We start from the raw sequence: 18,062 nt of genomic DNA, 5'->3' as shown, positions 1-18,062 counted from the left end.
TTTACTGAATAAATGTGTCACTGTTTTGTGGTCACAAAGATGAAGATTCCCTTCCAGCCACCATTGCATGTGCACTCCCAGCTAAGTGGTTGTGTTACACATCTACTCTGAGTTAGAAGGTGAAAAGATATCCCTCTGTCTGGCAGAATATAATCAGTATCTTTTGGAGAAACCTTGATTGTGTGCCTTTTCAGTTTCACTTCTGCCTTTGATATGAATGCAGAACAGTCCATATGACAGTCCAACTGTCTCAGAGCCTTGAAATCTTCCACAGACAACCACAGGATTGAAAACAGTGAATGTTACTTCATGTTCTGTTCTACAAACAATCCAGCCTAGTTAGTTTGACTTAAGGTGGTCAGTTATTTATTTGTGGATTTTATAGAATCATACAGTGGAAGAGACCACAAGGGCCACCCAGTCCAACCCCATGCCATGCAGTAACTCAATCAAAGGATACCCGATGGATGGCTATCCAGCCTCTGTTTAAAGACTTCCAAGGATGGAGACCACTACACTCGGAGGGAGTGGGTTCCACTGTCAAACAGCCCTTACTGTCAGGGAATTCCTCCTAATGTTGAGGTGGAACCTCTTTTCTGGAGCTGGCATCCATTGCTCTGGGTCCTAGTCTCTGGAGCAGCAGAAAACAAGCTTGCTCCCCCAACATAACATCCCTTCAGATATTTAAACAGGGCTATCATATCACAACTTAACTTTTTCTCCAGGCTAAACATCTCCAGCTCCCTAAGTCATTCCTCATAGGGCATCGTTTCCAGACCCTTCAACATTTTACATGTTGACTCATTGCTGTTACAGTATTTGGGGTGGTGGCACACTTTCCAGATTCAAGGTATCTTTCATTTGAAATGGAACTGAGAAAAGAATTTGAGAAATAATCAGGCATATATTCTTTTTAGCAATAGATATGAGATATTTTTGTAATTTGTGCACATAAAAGACAGTGTCTTTGTGTTTTTCTTTCTATATGCGTGTTCTTCCCCTTTGGTTTACTGGTTAAAACAAATGTGTTAGTCTGTGCACACAGATGTGGTGGGGAGATGCCCCACACCCTACTCTGAGAGAGGATGTTCAAGCCAAAGTATGACAACCTCAATTCAGAGAGATCTTGTAGCATCTTTGAGACTAAATGAAAGAAAGAAATTAGCAGCATGAGTTTTCATAGACTTCAGTCTACGAAAGCCCATGCTGTCAATTTCTTTCTTTCAATTAGTCTCAGAGGTGCTACAAGATCTATGTACTGATTCTACAGAGTGACACAGCTATATCTTTGAATTCAACCTCAATTTAGTCATTGTGGCTTCCAGGCTTGATTTGTTTTAGGGCCCAATTGTTTGTCTTTTTGGCCAGCTATGTTATCCTCAGCCAGCACTCTTCTCCAGTTCCCCATCTGATAATACTGTATATACTCATGTATACATCTAAAAATTTAAGTCAGATAATTGACCAAAAAAAACAAAACCCTGAGTCAGCTTATCCACAGGTCAATGTAAGCATTGTATCTTAACTCTTATTTAAAAGAAGGAACCATCACCTGGTAAGAAGCAAAAGTATAATCTGTCCTAGAAGCACTGACCCCCTCTACTCTTTCATCCATCCAACCTTAAGAGTAAGCACAAAGAGTTATGTCTGCTGGGATTTTGTAAGTTCTATGACATTGTTTTGCTTTGCTTCATCCTTTAGTTCCTTTGCTATATGCTCCTAAGTTTTATCCTTGACTTATCCATGGGTCATAGCAAAATCTATAATTTTGCCCCCAAAACTTGCCCTCAATTTATATATGAAGCTGACTTATAGTCCAGTATATATGGTATACACACAAATGATAATGCACACACACATACGCTTATGCATACTCTTCAAGATGATTTTGCCCTGAGATTCTTCCCACTTGCACTGAGGATTGGAGAAGAGTGTATAGACCAAGCCATGAGACCTGATAATTCTATGCTTGTGGGAGAAAGGGTATTTCCTACTTTCTCCAAACTTTGCATAATTGTATATATCTCTACTATGCCTTCCCTTGCTTTCCTCCCTCCACCCTATCAAAATATCACACACACATGTCAAATTGTCTGACAGAACAATTACATAAGAGAATAACATTTCCCCATAGAGATGTTCCAGCCGCTTTTCTGCAACTTCTCCAGCTCTCCAATATTGTTCCTAAAGTTCTTTTCAGCAGGACTGTACAGAGTATTCTAGATGTGCTTGCACCGAGTATTTGTATAAAGTGAGAAAGATACACTGGAAGTTTTATTTTCCAAATTGTTTTTCTAATTATATCCAACATAGAATTTGCCTTTTGAAAAAGATTAGCACCACACACTGGTTTGTGCATCTTGGAGGAAAAACTGAAAGTTTGTTGTGGGCTTGAAACCTGTGGGATAGCAGTCTGAATTTTTAGCCAACAGCCCTTGTTAAAATGAAGGAGATGGTGACCTACTTAACAGCTGGAAAGGGAAACTCACCCATCTTAAAAGCAGAGCTATCAATGTAGTGTGCAGATTGTGCAATAATTAACTGAAAGCATCTTGGTTTTTTGAGTGAGAACCAGTCACCTAAAGGGAACTTAATACCCTACTACACATATCCAGCAGATCCGGGAAAGGAGAAACGATAGCCAAGTTTCAATATTTAAAAGGGTGTCACATTGAGGATGGGCTGAGCAAGCTTGTTTTCTGCTGCTCTAGAGGGCTTGCCCTTGTCTGCACTGCAAAAATAAAACATTATTTTGTGGGTTTTTCGGGCTATGTGGCCATGTTCTAGAGAAGGGTTTATTCCTAACGTTTCACCAGCCTCTGGGGCTGGCATCTTCAGGGAATGCTGGCATGGGAGAAAGTGGGGTACTCTCTCTCTCTCTCTCTCCCTGGGTAGGGAGGAGTGCTTTCCATGTTAATCTGTGTATTGTTCTGTTGTTAATGGCAAGGCCTCAGGGTGGGAGGACAATGCAAAGAGGATTAGTGTCTGTTTAACTAGAGATCCACTGTCTGCTGGGAAAACCTCTGACCCACCCTGGGTGGTTCTCATTTGCATTTTGCTGGGTCTTGATTTTTGTGCTTTTCAGGAGTCAGGACTGGTAGACAAACTTTGCTAATTTCAAGAGTTTCTTCTTTCCTGTTGAAGTTGCCCATGTGCTTGTGGGTTTCAATGGCTTCCCTGTAAAGCAATTTGACACCACTTTGGTCCAAAACACATTGCAGAAATAATCCAGTCTGAAACCGCTTTAATTGCCCTGGCTCAGTGCTAGGGAATTCTGGGAAGTGTAGTTTTGTGGAGACATTTAGCCTTCTCTCTCAGAGAGCTCTGGTGCCACAATGAACTACAATTCCCAGGATTCCCTAGCACTGAACCAGGGCAGTTAAAGTAGTCTCAAATTGGATTATTCCTGCAGTGTGTTTTGGTCCATAGTTAAAACCAATAAAAAGCATTTCAAGCACAACACATGTAAAATTCATCCACCAAACACCAGCCTAAATAAAAATTTAAAATGGTTTTCAAATTTTTAAAAAATTAAATTTAAAATAAATATATATATATTTAAAAAAATTGTCCACAGCGTTTGGTCCAAGATAAATAACAGTCAGTTCTTATCAGTATTAGGAGGGCTTGCTTTTAAACTGAGGAGTCTTTAAGAAAAGAACTTTCCCAATATTAATTTATTTGGAGACTTAAACAAGGCTAGAGAGCCAGTGTGATGAAGGGGCTGGAGTGCTGGACATTGATTCTGGAGACCAGGGTTTGAATCCTGGCTCAGCCATGGAAACCCACTGGGTGACCTTGGCCAAGTCACACTCTCTCAGCCTCTGAGGAAGGCAAGGGCAAACCATCCTCTGAAGAAACTTGCCAAGAAAACCCCATGATAGGGTCGCCATAAGTCAGAAACGACCGGAAGCAACACAATAACAACAGTTTGTTGTTGTTAATTCAAATTTGTGTAGGTTCCCTGTGGTCATTATTTTTGTTTTCTTTACGTTCAGCAACAGGCCTGCCTCCTTTGCACTTTCTTCCTTGATCTTTCTTTGTTCCAGGCTTTATGTGTTTTATTGATACACTCTTGATGTATTTTATGGATTTACTTCTGCTGTTGTAACCCGCCTCGACCCGTAAGAAAGAGGCGGGATATGAATACATTTTGTTATTTTTATTATTATAATACTTTGTTTATATAGCGCTGTAGAGGACGCTCTGGGCCCACAACCAACTCCCAGAATTCCACAGCCTTGAGCCAGGGCAGTTAAAGCGGTGCCAAAGGTTGCAGAATTTTGAGCATAACAAAGTAGGCTAATGGTAATCTGAAAACAACAGCAACAACAACAACTCAAATCTCCATTTAGTATGGCAGTCCCCAAACTGTGCTCTTTAAGGGAAATTATGGACTCCAACTCCCAGAATCCCAGACTATTGGCCAACATGGCTGAGGCTTCTGGGAGCTGAAGTCCAAAATCTCTTAACGGGCACAGTTTTGGGACCACTATGCCACCGCGCAAGCGCACTCGGTCTGTCCGAACTTGGCCTCTTAGTGCGCATGCGTCTCCCGTCTTCAGTTTGTGCGGACCCCTGTAGCAGCAAATCCAATAATACATCACCGCGCAAGCGCACTGGGTCTGTCCCAGCTTGGCCTCTTATTGCGCATGCATCTCTGTCTTCAGTTTGGAGTACAGTACCGCTGCAGCTGTAAAGCTGATTTACCACCGCGCAAGCGCACCCGGCCTATTCGAGATTGGTCTCTTTAGTGCGCATGCGTCTCCAGTACGGCGGAAGTGACTCTGGTGTCTTATCTGGGGGACGCGTTTCAGCGAGGGACAGCCAGCGGAAGAAGGAAACGGTGGGGCCGGAAGTGGGCGGAGGGAGACGGCTGCTGCACCTGCGAGGGCGGTGGAACCCGGAGGTGAGAGCCGAGGCGTGTAGGGTCCTCGGTGTGGCCGGACGAGGCTGAGCGCGATCCCTCCGTGGGCGAGGAAGAGGGACCTGGACCGTGCGTGCTAGCGATAACAGTCCCCCCTGCAACCGGAGCCACGGCGGGAAGGGCCCCCCCCAATCCGCCCCACCATGGCAGAGTCCACGGCCAACGTGGGAGCCACGGCGACAGTGACCGAGACGGAGGTGATTGAGCCGGTGAGGAGGCCGAGGGAGGGGAGGCGGGGCTCTCGCTGCCATGGCAACCGTGACGATGATGGAGGAGGCGGAGAAGAAGAAGAAGAAGAAGAAGATGATGATGGAGGAGGCCTGCTGCAGTTGCCCTGGCAACCACAGGACCTGCGTGCTCGTGGGAACGGGTGACACGCGTGTCTCCCTGTGAGGGGAGTGGAGGAAGTGGGATATAGCCAGGAATGGATAGCCCTTGCTGCCTCTCATGGCTTTCCTCGTTATATATTATACAGTACTATTATTATTATTATTATTATTATTAAGGTTTTTTCATGACATTCATCATTATTTTGTATGTTAATGTATTTGAATAATATAATAATAAAATAAATAAATAATGATGTGATTTATTTATATTGGCAACAGGAATAAAAATACAATTATATTATAATTTTTATTTTATTATTATTTAGGGTTTTTATGATGTTAATCATTATTTTGCATTTTAATATATTTTAGTAATATAATAATAAAATAATAATTAAATAAATGTTGATAATAATAATAATAATAATCCTGCCTGTCCCAGTGGATTGAGGCAGGATGACAACAGGAATTAAAAATACAATTATAATTTATTTTATTTTATTTCATTATTTAGGGTTTTTATGGTATTAATTATTATTTTGTATTTTAATAATAACAACAAGGCTGTGGCATTCTGGGAACTGTACTTTGTTGCATTGTTTGCCAACGATTTAGGAGCGTGTCATGCCGAATTAGGTGATAAATTTGTAATGTCTGGATTTAGAAGGGAACGGAAAGGTAAGTGTGGTCCAAAACATACTACAGAAATAACCCACTTTGAGACCGCTTGACCTGCCCTGTGTTAGTGCTAGGGACAGGTCTTGTATTATATCTTGGCTCAGTCATTAACCAAAATGGAAACAGTAGTCTAGAAACCAGAACAAGGCTAAGGCTGCATCCACATTGCAGAACTGATCCAGTTTGAGACCGCTTTAACTGCCCTGGCTCAATGCTATGGAATCCTGGGAATTGTAATTTTGTGAGACACATAGCCTTCTCTGTCAGAGAGCTCTGGTGCCACAACAAAGTACACTTCCCAGAATTCCATAGCATTGAGCCATGGAAGTTAAAGTGGTGCCAAACCAGATTATTTCTGCAGTGTGGATGCAGCCTATCTCTGGATTTCAGTGCAGGAGAAGGAGAGGAACGAGGGGAGATCTGTTAACCCATATGTGCCTCGCCTGTGGGCTTCCTGTCAGCCTCAGGCCCAAGCAAACTGTGTAGCCTCTCCTGGCTTTTCTGTTCTTCTTCTTTAATAACTTTTGCCATCTTGACCATACTGTGATGGTGCTTGGCCACACATGACCTGGTTTCCATCTGTGAAATGTTGTAGGATATGTTGTTATTTTTTGTTAACTCCCCTCAAGCCAGCTTCAACTCATGGCGACCCTTTGGATATGAGACATCTCCAAGCCCCCCTATCCTACTCCTCTGCTTAGGTCTTGTAGATTCAGGCCTTTGACCTCCCCCTGAGTCTAGCCATCTGGCATGCAGCCTTCCTCTCTTTATACTTCCCTTTACCTTTCCTAGCATTACTGCCTTGTCTAGTGATCTATGACTTCTCATGATGTGGCCAAAGTATGAGGGCTTTAATTGGGTCATCCCAGCATCCAGGGAGAGTTCTGATCTGTTTGAGGATCCATTTGTTTGTCTTTGTAGCTGTCCATGGTATCCGCAGCACTCTTCCCCAGCACCACATCTCAAATGAGTTTATTTTCTTCTATCCGCTTTTGACCCCAAATCTAAACACAAAATCCATTTGAGTTCCATATATACCTCGTACACATAGCCTGAAGATAATTTTATACAATATTTTGAATAAGTTGGAGCGTGAAACTAAGTCTGAGTACAATGAATGATCAGAAAGCAAAGGTGTCGCTTTCTCAGTCACCCATGGAAAAAAATTATTTTGAATTTTGGAATTCCAGATAAGGGGACTCCACTTGTATATTGATCAGACTTCCTTTGCTCTGACCTTTTCTAAGGGACTTGCTGGACCCATATGATCCTCCCAGTAATCTTAACAATTAGGAAGGTTAGGGAGGTAGCCACTGGCCCAAGGTCACCTAGTGAATTCCTTGCCTTAGAGAGGATTTATCTCCATACCTAACACTATTAGCAATCACACCACATTAGTTCTGTGATGACAGCGATAGTTCCTCATTTGTAGAATTCACTCTGGTTGCTGAAGTAAGAACTTTGGCTGCCGCAGTAGAGAACCATTTGCTATAGAACAAAACAGTGGCAAGAAGAAGTTTGTGTGTGTCTTGTTAATCATGACTGGAATAAATGGTGGGATCCTCTTGCAGGCACTTGAATATCACAGTGAAGTCCTTGAACCTTAGCCAGCCCCATATTAAGAAGTGCCACTTGATCCTCTTCTGCTGTACAGGGAAGAATAAACAAACTCAAAAGTCAAAACATCTTATCTGCCACCATTGCTCTCCCCTGCACCCAATGGCTGCTTTCCCCCATAGTTATCAGTCTTATTGACCTATGATTTTTCTATGTGCTGTGCTATATATATATATGCATGGTTTGAAAATTAAAGCAATGCAAGTGTATGGAAGAGTGATTAGGGCTTTGAAGGCAGCAGCAAATGGAAAAGCAAGTGATGCCTATAGAAACAATGGAAGGTGCTTCTCTGTTCCTTGGCTACTAAGCTGTAGACACCATGGCAACTTGGATTAGGAAGCTGAATTAGGCCTAAATCCAAAACCCACTGAATTTGCTGGCTATGGGATTAATTTTTTTTCATACAGACTAGAGAAGAAGACAGTTAATAGAAGACAAACTGTGTTACCCCAAGCACAGAAATGGGAACCGAGGAAGACAGCTGCTAGGAGCTGGTCACCAATAAATAAATATTATACTGTAGAAAACTCCCAGAAGCTGCAGTCAGTTGCTATTGACAGGTTGTAGCCGCAGAAAGCATTGTATCAATGTAAATGGAGAGCTGCACAATTATCATGTTCTGCAGTCTGATTTTGAGAAGATGACTATGCAGTCCATTAGAGTGAGATGAGGGAGTGTTCTGAAACTTGGTATGAGCATTAGCCATTGCATTGATACAGTATATATATATAAATTCACATCTTATATTAAATTACAGCAAGGCTATATGTTTAATTGCTGCTCTACCAATGGAGAAATCAATGAAGAAATCTAAGGAAATGAAAGTGGAACCCAGAAATCCTGAATTCATATTACTCAAGACAGGTAAATCTTAGATTTCTCCATTGATTTCTACAGGGCAGCTCCCATTTCTCCTCCTGAAAAAAGGCTTCTCTAATGAGAAGCTGGAAATTTCCTGTATACACAGTGAGCTAGTTCTCCGTGGATTTTTTAAATCTCTATGGGAAGTTCCTTGGCTTTGGGATATTGTAGCCTTGAATCGTGTTTGGAAAGACAGGAGAAACTGCTGTTGTACAGGTATAGTCTTCCTAGGCAGACAGGTTTGTATAGAAAGCGCTCCCTGAAGGTAGAAGGTAGAACACTGGAAAATCAGATACTCATATATGGAATCTTATTTTTTCTCTCTCTCATCTTAGGAGAATCGCAGCCTTACTATCAAATTGAGAAAACGAAAACCAGCCAAGAAAGTCGAATGGTCAAGTGACACAGTGGACAACGAACACTTGGGACGGAGATCTTCCAAATGTGAGCTATTACTCTGAAGCATTTCCCACTGCACTATGCCTTGGTTATTTCCTCATGTGTTTTTCTGGTTCATTGGTTAAATTGTTGAGCATGGCAGCTGAACCTACATGTTTTCTAAGAGCCATCATTGATCTGAGTTGGGAGAATTACAACTCCCAGAATTCTCCAGCTAGCATAACCAAGCAGGTTGGCTGAGGGAGGAGGATTGTGGAGATGTAGTCCTAAATCTTTTCCCAACTTTGACATTTTCCCAGTCCTCAGCAGCATCTTGGTCACATTTGTCATGACGCAAGTGTACAGCATCATAACATTACTGTTAAGGAATCTAAGACAGCGTATGTGGTTGTGCCCCTAGTTTGTTTCATTACAACAAACCTGTGTGGTAGATCAAAATGAGAGATGGTGACTAGAATATGGTCACTTAAGGAGCTTGCTATCTGACTAATGAATCGTGATATCTGAGCAGTGACTTGAATCCATGTCCTAACAACAATACCACACTGTCTTTAAGTGTCAGATTCAACGTCAGATATAACTCCTGGGCCAACATTATTTGTTTCGCAGTAGTCATACCAGTGTCTAAAGATTTACCTACAGTTCCAGTTGTAAAGAAAGGGGAAATGATTAAAACCTTTAAGTAACAAAATTTCTCATATTTCAGTATATTAAAGCAAGATTTAACATGAGTGTTAAATATCAGTGTTCATATTTATTTGTAATATTCAGCCAAAGTAGATTTGTTCCATACTGTGAAGCTTTTGTGGCTAGATCAGTGATTCCCAAAATGAGTGGTACAGCCCCCCTGGGGTGGAGGAGAGAATCCAGGGGGGCAGTGAAGTAGAAAGGGTCCAGGGGAGGTGAGAGGAAAAGGGGGCAGCACCTTCAGTCAAAGTATTAGTATACAGGAAAGACAAGGGGAGCCAGTAGTCTTTAGGACCATGGTTGAGATGAGGATTACATTAAACTTCTTTTCTGCGTCCCCAGAAAACCACCACACGGCCTCGCTGTTCATTTTGTATGGTAGTGTCTCCCACACTTTGCCTGCCCATATGAGCTCACTTCCTTACTGGTGTCTTTCACTAGTAGTGGCAGTTAGGAAACCTGTGCAAGGCTGTGGCACAGGGCATTGCTTCTGTGGCTCAGAGTGGCACCATATTGAGACAGACTGGAGCAAAGAGTTAGAGCACATGCTGGCAGTGGAGAAGTGACGGCAAAAATTAGCTTTCAGATTTGCGACCCTGCTTAAGCTTTGTGAGCTTTGCTGGGACTTTGCTAGTAGGAGTTGCACTGCTGCTTTCGCTTTCTTTCATCAGACAGGTTGAGAGAAGAGGTAGCAGAAGAAACAGTTTTTTTGTGGGAGAGTGCACACTTTAAGTTGTGTGGGGAAGACATGTCTCTGGGAAAGAAGCCTTTGTCTTGGAGTGGCTCCTGTAGTTAAAACGTCTCCCTTTTCAGTCTACACCAGTCTCCAGTCTAGAGCATGTGGCCTCTGTAAGCCCGCTACACACACACTGGCTGCAGCTTTCTCTGCCCCAATCAAGGGTTGAAAGTCCCTCTTCTCTAGGAAGAAGCTTCTCCCTTGCACCTGGTCACCCTGGGAGCAGCAATTGAGCAGCAGCCAGGAGGCCTCTTGTCTGCACTGGCCTTTGGTGCAAGGCTGGCAAGGGTGAGAAGCTTTTCAGTCGCTACAGCCAGCTGCTCAGTTGCTGCTCCCAGGATGACATGGCACAAAGGGAGCAATGACTGAACAGCCAGTCAAATGGCAACCAAGAAGCCTCTCACCTGCGTTGGCCTTAGCTGCAAGGCTGGCACAAGCAGGAAGCTTCTTGGTCACTCCTCAGCCAGCTGCTTGGATGGGATAGTGCTCATTTCTGTTACTAAGCCAAGGGAGCCAGTATTATCAGAAATGATTCTGTGGTGATGTGGCCAGCATGACTACATGGAACACAGCAGACCTGATATGAAAAATATGTGCTGGGGTGCTAGGGTTGCCGCCCAAAAGGAAAGGGAGCAGTAGTCGCAAAAAGTTTGGGAATCATTGTGTGCTAGATGGTGCTGTCTACAGACTGGTTCAATTTTGTTGGTAATGCACATATCTCTAGCTCCAAGGCTAGTATCCAGTGGCTTTGGAGGGTTTTTCATCCTCATGTTGTCGCCATTTGTGCTCCTTTGTTTCAGAATGGGAGTGTAGGGTGTGCACTTATATTCCTGACTTGAGGAGGAGACTTGTAAACTAGTACAGATGATGACAGCATGTGTAAGGACCTGCTGCATGGCCTTGCATTGTGGCCCACCTGCAGTCCTTTGTTCCCAGGATAGCTGGTGGCTCCCTGGAATAGGAATGGCCTGTAACTGTCTTCTAATGTGTGCTCACTGTACCTAGCTCAAGGACAGAACTTTGACTGGAATTGATCAGCTTTGGAGACAAAAGGCTGCTTATGCCATTATCATTTTATACTGTGGGCGGTTGCCAGCAGGAATCCTAGTCATTCAGCAGTTCTCTCTAGAAGCTTGAAGAGAGTGCATCACGTGATGGCGGCAATAAGATGTGGGAGAAACTCTACTGTCGCAGTAGCTGCATTGATTGAAAAGAGGAATGCTTGCAAAAGGAGAGACCAGAAAGGAAAAACCTTACAGTGCTATACTATGTATGTTACTGAAGCACAGCCAGTCACCTTGAGAGTTAGATCAAGGCATGGCTGTAGCCTTCTGGATGTTATTGGACATCCAATCAGCACTGTCCTATCAGCATTGTCTAATGCAGCCAGTTGTGGGGATTATGGGAGATATAGTCCAACATCTGGATAACCACCGCTGAGTTAGATGCAAAGACTATGCTCCAAGTGAATTCGTTATGCTTATATCTTGCCTTTCCTCCAAGGAGTTCAGGGCAACATGCATGATCCTCTCCCCCAGATTTTATCCTCATAACAATCCTGTGAGGAAGGTTCAAAGGGAGTGGCCAAGGTTTAGTTGAGTATGGACTTAACACAATTTCTGATCTAGCATTCTAACCTCCGCCCGCCACCCTGGACAGTATCTCAAAATGTTAAAGGGAAAAAGCCAAAAGACATCAAAAATGCTGGCAGTGGAGGGGAGCAGTGATGCTACACCATTTCTGAAGCTTGACAAGCACAGAAGGGGAGAAGAAGATCATGAAACAGAGGAGGTAGATCTGTGGACTCTTATCTGCCACAACACTGAGGATGGGGAATAAGGCAAACAGAATATAGACCTGGGAGGAAGCATTTATCCTTGTGATTAATTATTTAAAGCATTTATACCCCACCCTCCAGGAAAACATCAGCAGAGTTCCTTATAAAGATGAGCTTCAGTCTCTCTCTGTCTCCCCATGGGCTTACAGTAAGTGTTCTACTTGAATGCTATTGAAATCCTTAAGGTGGAGGCTAAAAGTGTTGCTGTTGTAGGGCTCATCAAGAGGCTTTCTTCCTTAGAGACTATATTAAGAAGTCTCTTCAAGTTCCAGGGCTCTTGGAGGCCTTAGGCAGGGAGAGTCTCACTCCCCTGTTTTCTCCTGAAAAAGCTTTTTTCAAAGTCCTTCCTTCCTTCCTTCCTTCCTTCCTTCCTTCCTTCCTTCCTTCTTCTTCTTCTTTTATGGTGACTGGATCTTTTTGTCCCTGCCTATTTGGAGCTTATTCCCTCTTTCAGCATCTTCTCTTGGTTGTACCCATGAGAGGTAGGAAAGTAGTGGAGTCTCCTTCCTTGGAGGTCTTCAAGCAGAGGCTGGATGGCCATCTGTCGGGGATGCTTTGATTGTGATTTTCTGCATGGCAGGGGGTTGGACTGGATGGCCCTTGTGGTCTCTTCCAACTCTACAATTCTGTGATTCTAACTGCCACTCAGTTCTTCAGCGTCAGAGTGTCTGTGCTTCTGCCTGGAGGCTAGGCTGTATACTAAGAGATTAGCAAACTGCTACTGTTCCTCAAGTCCCAGGACTTACAAAGAACTGGTTGAATTCCTAGCTCCAGTCTACGGAGGTTTGTTATTTGCTTCTGTTGTTGTTGTTTTGTGCCTGCAAGTCATTTCCGACTTATGGCGAGTCTAAGGCAGTGTGACCATATGTCCTCCTTTTCCAGGACATGCCCTACATTTCAACCTTCTCTCCAGAAAAAATTCCAAAATTTCCTCCAATTTGAGCATGACTGAAAAGCTCATTGAGTAGCACCATGTTTGCTGTTCCTCTGAAATGGGTCTACCTGGCAGCCTGTCCTTGCTGCAAATAAGGGAATAGGATGAATCCTTTTAAAATCCTTTTTTCCTAGGAACAGCAGCAGACAAGACTTGCCCCAGAACTCAGGGCACATTTGTTTCTCAGTGTGGAAAAGGGTAGCAATGTTTTAGGCAATGGGCTACTTGAGGACATGAGGCAAACGTTGAAAGTCCACCCCCCCCCACCGGTAATTTCAGCACAATGGACAAATGAAAGGAATAATTTACATGTAGATTCAGTACCGTATATTGCAAGCCCATAAGGCATTTTAACAAAAATATGTTTCTCAGAAAAATACAGTGGAGTGCATAAAATATATTATATGTAATATAACTGTAGTATCTCCCTGCCAGGTATAGTTGAGGCACATTAAAGACTAAAAAGTTTTTTTGGACATAAGCACAGATTGAAGAAGTTAGTTTTTTGGACTAGAATTCCCAGAATCCTCCAACTGACCATGCTAGCTGGAGAAGTCCAAGGGTTTATGCAAAAAACTTGCTTTTTCAAGTTCTGTAACTGTAGAATGGTTGAGAATCTGTGGTACATATTAGTGACAAGTAGCTTATACTCCATTCACCCCCCCCCCGGCCTCCCAATGTGTATGTGTTATTTTATTTTGTGTCCCTCTCTCATTTTTTTCTTGAAAGAGCCCCCGGGGCATCTTACAATATTGAAAAAAAAAATTAGACAAGTTTTTGGCAGGCTTTTCCGACCCTACAATCCTATTCCTCTGTTTCCTTTTTAAATTATTTTAATTTTTTGAATTTTAAATTAATTTTTTTAAAAAAATTAATTTAATTTTGTTAAACCTTTGAAGTTCTGATAATGACTATAATGTAACAATATCTAGTAATTAGGCGATGGAGCTGAATATTGGAGTATGTATCATGTTAGAGTTTCAAGCCATTGATGTTTAGTCCTTTTATACTGTGAAAATGCTTCTAAATTGCACACTTAAAATAGAATACTCTACTATAAATTTATTGTGACTAATGCAGTTTTGCATAGTTTTTAAAAAATATCTTTCCACCATTGTTGCTTTACTGCTTGTCCTTAACCATTTACCATCTTTGGATTGCTCCTTCTTGCTTCCCTCACAGTCCCTGACTGTCTCTTCCAGTTTATCTGCACTTCCTCTTCCCCTTGCCTTTTATCCCCATTTCCCTTGGACTCAATGATGCTTTTTTTCTGTCATTCCTTCCCACCTGGCCTTTGGTGAATTACTCTGCTATTTTCCAGCTCAACTCTTGTTCCTCCATATTGGTAATGCTTTCCCCAAACCTGCCTCTCATTTTCTCTTTCTCTTCACATCCTCACCTTGTGGCACCTGACCCTCCCTCTTCTCCCCTTCCCTCCCCATTTTTTTTTCCTCATATTTTTTTCTCCTCCTCTCCCACTCCTCAGGTTGCTGCATCTATGAGAAGCCCCGGGCTTTTGGCGAGAGCTCGACAGAGAGCGAAGATGAGGATGACGAAGGCTGCGGCAATGCCCACTGCATCCGGGGCCACAAGAGAGGCCAGCGGGGGAAGGAGCAGGGTAAATCGGGAGACCCTGGCCCATCAGAAGGTTGCTCCCAGAAATCAGAGCCGCCTGACCAAAACCACGCTGGGGCTATGCAGCACTGAACCCACGCTGCCAGGGAGTGGGGGAAGAGAGTCCGCCTCTCCCACCCGGAACCAGGGACTAATGCTGCTCCAACTCTGGGGCAGGGGGGAGGGAGGGGAGGGCTCACCACGCATCCAGCTACCCGTCTGTCTTGTGCCGGTGCTGACACTGCCTCGACTTGGGGTGGGGGAGGGGGAGGGAGGGAGAAGAGGGGCCCATGCATCCAGCTCCCCATCTGTCTCGTGCCAGTGCTGCTACTGTCATCTCTCTACCCATCCATGGCTGGTGAGTCCATCCGAGGCCACCCATCCACACCCCACCCAACGTGGAATGTATTGACAGAGCCTTCTGGCTTCCTTGGCTGATTTTTTCCCTCCTGCTTCTTAATTAAATATTTGTATCACTGATGAACAAGGTGGGCAATCGGTTCTGCTTTGGAAAAGGCAGCGATAGAGCTGCACCCAAGGCTCTTCTGTTGGGCAAGCGTGCCCTCTTTCCCTGCCTCTGTTCCCCCTTCCCCTTTCCAGTTGTACTTTCTGTCACTATACCTTTATACACTTCTCTCTTGCTGTTCCTGAGCTCCATGTAAATCCCTTTCTGCTTCCATGCCCTGGCCAGTTAATCCTTGAACTGTCTCCCACTTTCCTATGGCTGAACTCACTAATCCCTTGAGGTCTCAACTCCACTACCTCCTTTTGTACCCACACTTCTAATTCACCATGGCAAGGCCACTGCTTCTGCCACACAGCTGCTTTAAGAATGCAGCCTTTTGGTCTTCCTATTACCCTTCTCTTTCTGCCCTCTGGAAAGTGTAAGCCTTGATTCCAGCTTTGACCTCTACTGGCTACTTGCATTTGGTCTCTTCAAATGAGCCTTTCTAAAAGGAATCCCCCTCTCTGTTCCTACTATTAAAAAGAAAGACAGGAAGACTGTTTTTCATTATGCTGTGGGAGGTTGCAAGCTCTTCCTATTTGAGAGGGATGTAGAGAAATCAGGAAGAGGGGAGTCTAGTGGGTGTAGGAGAGTCTCAGCTGTAACTGGGTGTTTTGTGAGTGAGGAGGATCTGGGAGATGGGAAAAAGGGCTGAGAATTGTATACTCTGCTGGAATATGGTATCTTACACTTGAATCCTCAAGGAGGAAGGGAGGTTGGGACCAGTTTGAAGATGGTCCATAACAGATAAAAACAAGCTTCATGATCTTCCATGCTGAAACAGAAGCTAACCCCCTCTATTCCATTTTTGTGCTGGGGCCTCATCCTGGGTAAGGCCTCTGTTGCAATTACTTATGTATGCCACAGGATCCTGTCACTGTGATGTGGGGGTGAGGGTACCATCTTCCCCTGCATGACTCACAGATCACTTCCTTGCTTTTTCCTACCTGAGGTTTAATGTTGTGGGATAGACAATTGTCTGTCTTTAGAATCTCTTTTTCTTCCTGTGGCCTCTGGTGCCTGAATCAGCATGATTCTGATTAAAAGTAACTTTCAACAAGAGAAGCACAGATCTTTTTTGGTGAGGGTGTGGTTTTGAGGCCAAGTCCTAATAGTGTTTCCCAGGTTTCTGGCTGAGGTACATTTCTTGTTCAAGTCACAATTGCAAGTATGCATGATTCTGAAAAGAATATTCATAGGAGTACGAAAATAAGTGATCACTTTGCCCTCAGTGGTGCCTCCCACTCCCTGTTGTTGTTGAGTTTTTTACATTAGTCATTTTTCTGAGCACGATTTCCAAGTGGAGATCAAATGGGGTAGCAGGCAAGCATGAAGTAGGGGAGTCTCCACTGCATAAAGGTTTTGGATTGTCACATCACGCTTATGTTTCAGCTACGCAGGATTTAATTAGCAAGGTAGCAAAAGGATAACAATAGTTTTCTTTCACACACACACCACTTTTGTGATAGCCCTCCTTAGGTACCATTTTTGATTACAAATAGATTGACCAAATATGGTAAAAATTGTGAATGGGCAAAATCAGAGAGAGGCTTGTGGATTCCATCTTAGAAATGCTTTTAGGAATTTTTCTCCTCAAACCTGATCACTGGAAGAGACCATCCTCAGGCAAATCGCAGCTTCTAAGCTACAGGCAATGGGCAGAAACTGTGAGTCAGCCCTTGTAGTTCTGGTGCTATATTATCAGTCAATTCTGCATAAGCAAAAACAATAAGATGGCACATTTAAATTTGGCATTTCATATTGGGCTCCTGGGTGATAAACCAGGGGTGGTTTTTTACCCCCTGTGGTGGTGTCAGCAGTGTTCATTGGTAAAAAAAGAAGACAGTAGTTAAGAGGAACCAACAGGACAACAACTACTTCTAACCACAGAGTTGCTGTATAAATAATTACTTATATACAGACAAGAATACATTAGGCAAAGTGCTTCATGGCAACATGGTCTCATTCTATCTGCCCTTCTCTTAAAACATGTTTAAAACCTTGTTAAAAAGTGCCTGAGAATTAGAATACAAATGCCTGAGCATTCATACTTGGGTCTCAGCTTCCCAAGTCTCTCCATTAGCCTCAACCCTGCACTGTTTTAACTTGTCTGTCAAAAAATCTCGATGTAATGTGACCTGATGTGCCAACTTTTGTCAAGGTCTTTGCAGATGGCTACATTATGCAAGTGCTGTGTGATTATTTGATACACCAATTAAATTTTGGTTCATCGAAACAGAAATCCTATTCAGCGGATGTCTTGGGTCAAGGCCTTGCTGCTCACAACATATGAGGAATGATGCCCCAGATTTTGAATGGGGCTGTAATAGAAGAAATGTGCCAGATGGAGAATTGGTAAAGGAGATGCTTGGGTGAAGGAATAAAGAAATCATTCAGCATAGCCACTTGAGAGCCTCTTAACACCTGCTTCAGTCCCTCACATGAACCTTATCTCTTGCAACACTGAAGACTAGCAACATGTTTTTAAAAGATCAAGATAGGTGTTATGAATCTGACACCTGTGTTTTGCACTGGATGATACAGTGGGTCTTTCATAGTTTGATAGTGGCCATGCACTAAACTATGTGGGTCAGATATATATGTGAGTAGTTGGTTATGTAGGTGGAGGGGCAAAATGAGATTAGCTAAAATGTCAGTTTGCTATGTCCTAAACTGGTGGTGAAGCTACCCAGTTTATGGTGTGTAAGGCATGTGTTGCAACAAACTTGCTGAAGAGCAGAGCATGGTTACTGCCAAGGTGGAAGGCTTGCATTCTGTCTATGCTACCTTGTTCTTCATGGAGTGAGGCAGTATACCCATACACACAGACATGTATGTAAAGTCATTTCCAGATTATGGTGACACTGAGGTGCATCTATCACAGGGTGTTCTGGGGCTGAGAGAGTGTGACTCACCCAAGGTCACCCAGTGGGTTTCT

General features: G+C 43.4%; 1 protein-coding gene across 3 annotated transcripts; it reads left to right on the top strand.

The window, feature by feature from the left end:
• The first annotated feature begins 4,791 nt into the window (after positions 1–4,791).
• On the top strand, positions 4,792–17,366 carry PPP1R11 (protein phosphatase 1 regulatory inhibitor subunit 11). Of its 3 annotated transcripts, none has more exons than XM_042455076.1 (3): positions 4,792–5,124; positions 8,748–8,856; positions 14,492–17,366. In XM_042455076.1, the coding sequence occupies exons 1-3, from the start codon at positions 5,071–5,073 to the stop codon at positions 14,710–14,712; spliced, it is 384 nt and encodes a 127-aa protein (XP_042311010.1). In that variant the 5' UTR covers positions 4,792–5,070; the 3' UTR covers positions 14,713–17,366. The 3 variants fall into 3 exon arrangements, with proteins under 3 accessions (XP_042311010.1, XP_042311009.1, XP_042311012.1); XM_042455075.1 differs by having other exon boundaries at positions 4,813–5,136; XM_042455078.1 differs by lacking the exon at positions 4,792–5,124 and adding an exon at positions 5,209–5,401.
• The last annotated feature ends 696 nt before the right edge of the window (positions 17,367–18,062 follow it).

The sequence above is a fragment of the Sceloporus undulatus genome, chromosome 2 (genome assembly GCF_019175285.1).
Source record: "Sceloporus undulatus isolate JIND9_A2432 ecotype Alabama chromosome 2, SceUnd_v1.1, whole genome shotgun sequence".
Classification (NCBI taxonomy): domain Eukaryota; kingdom Metazoa; phylum Chordata; class Lepidosauria; order Squamata; family Phrynosomatidae; genus Sceloporus; species Sceloporus undulatus.
This window is presented reverse-complemented; position numbering and strand designations above follow the sequence as displayed.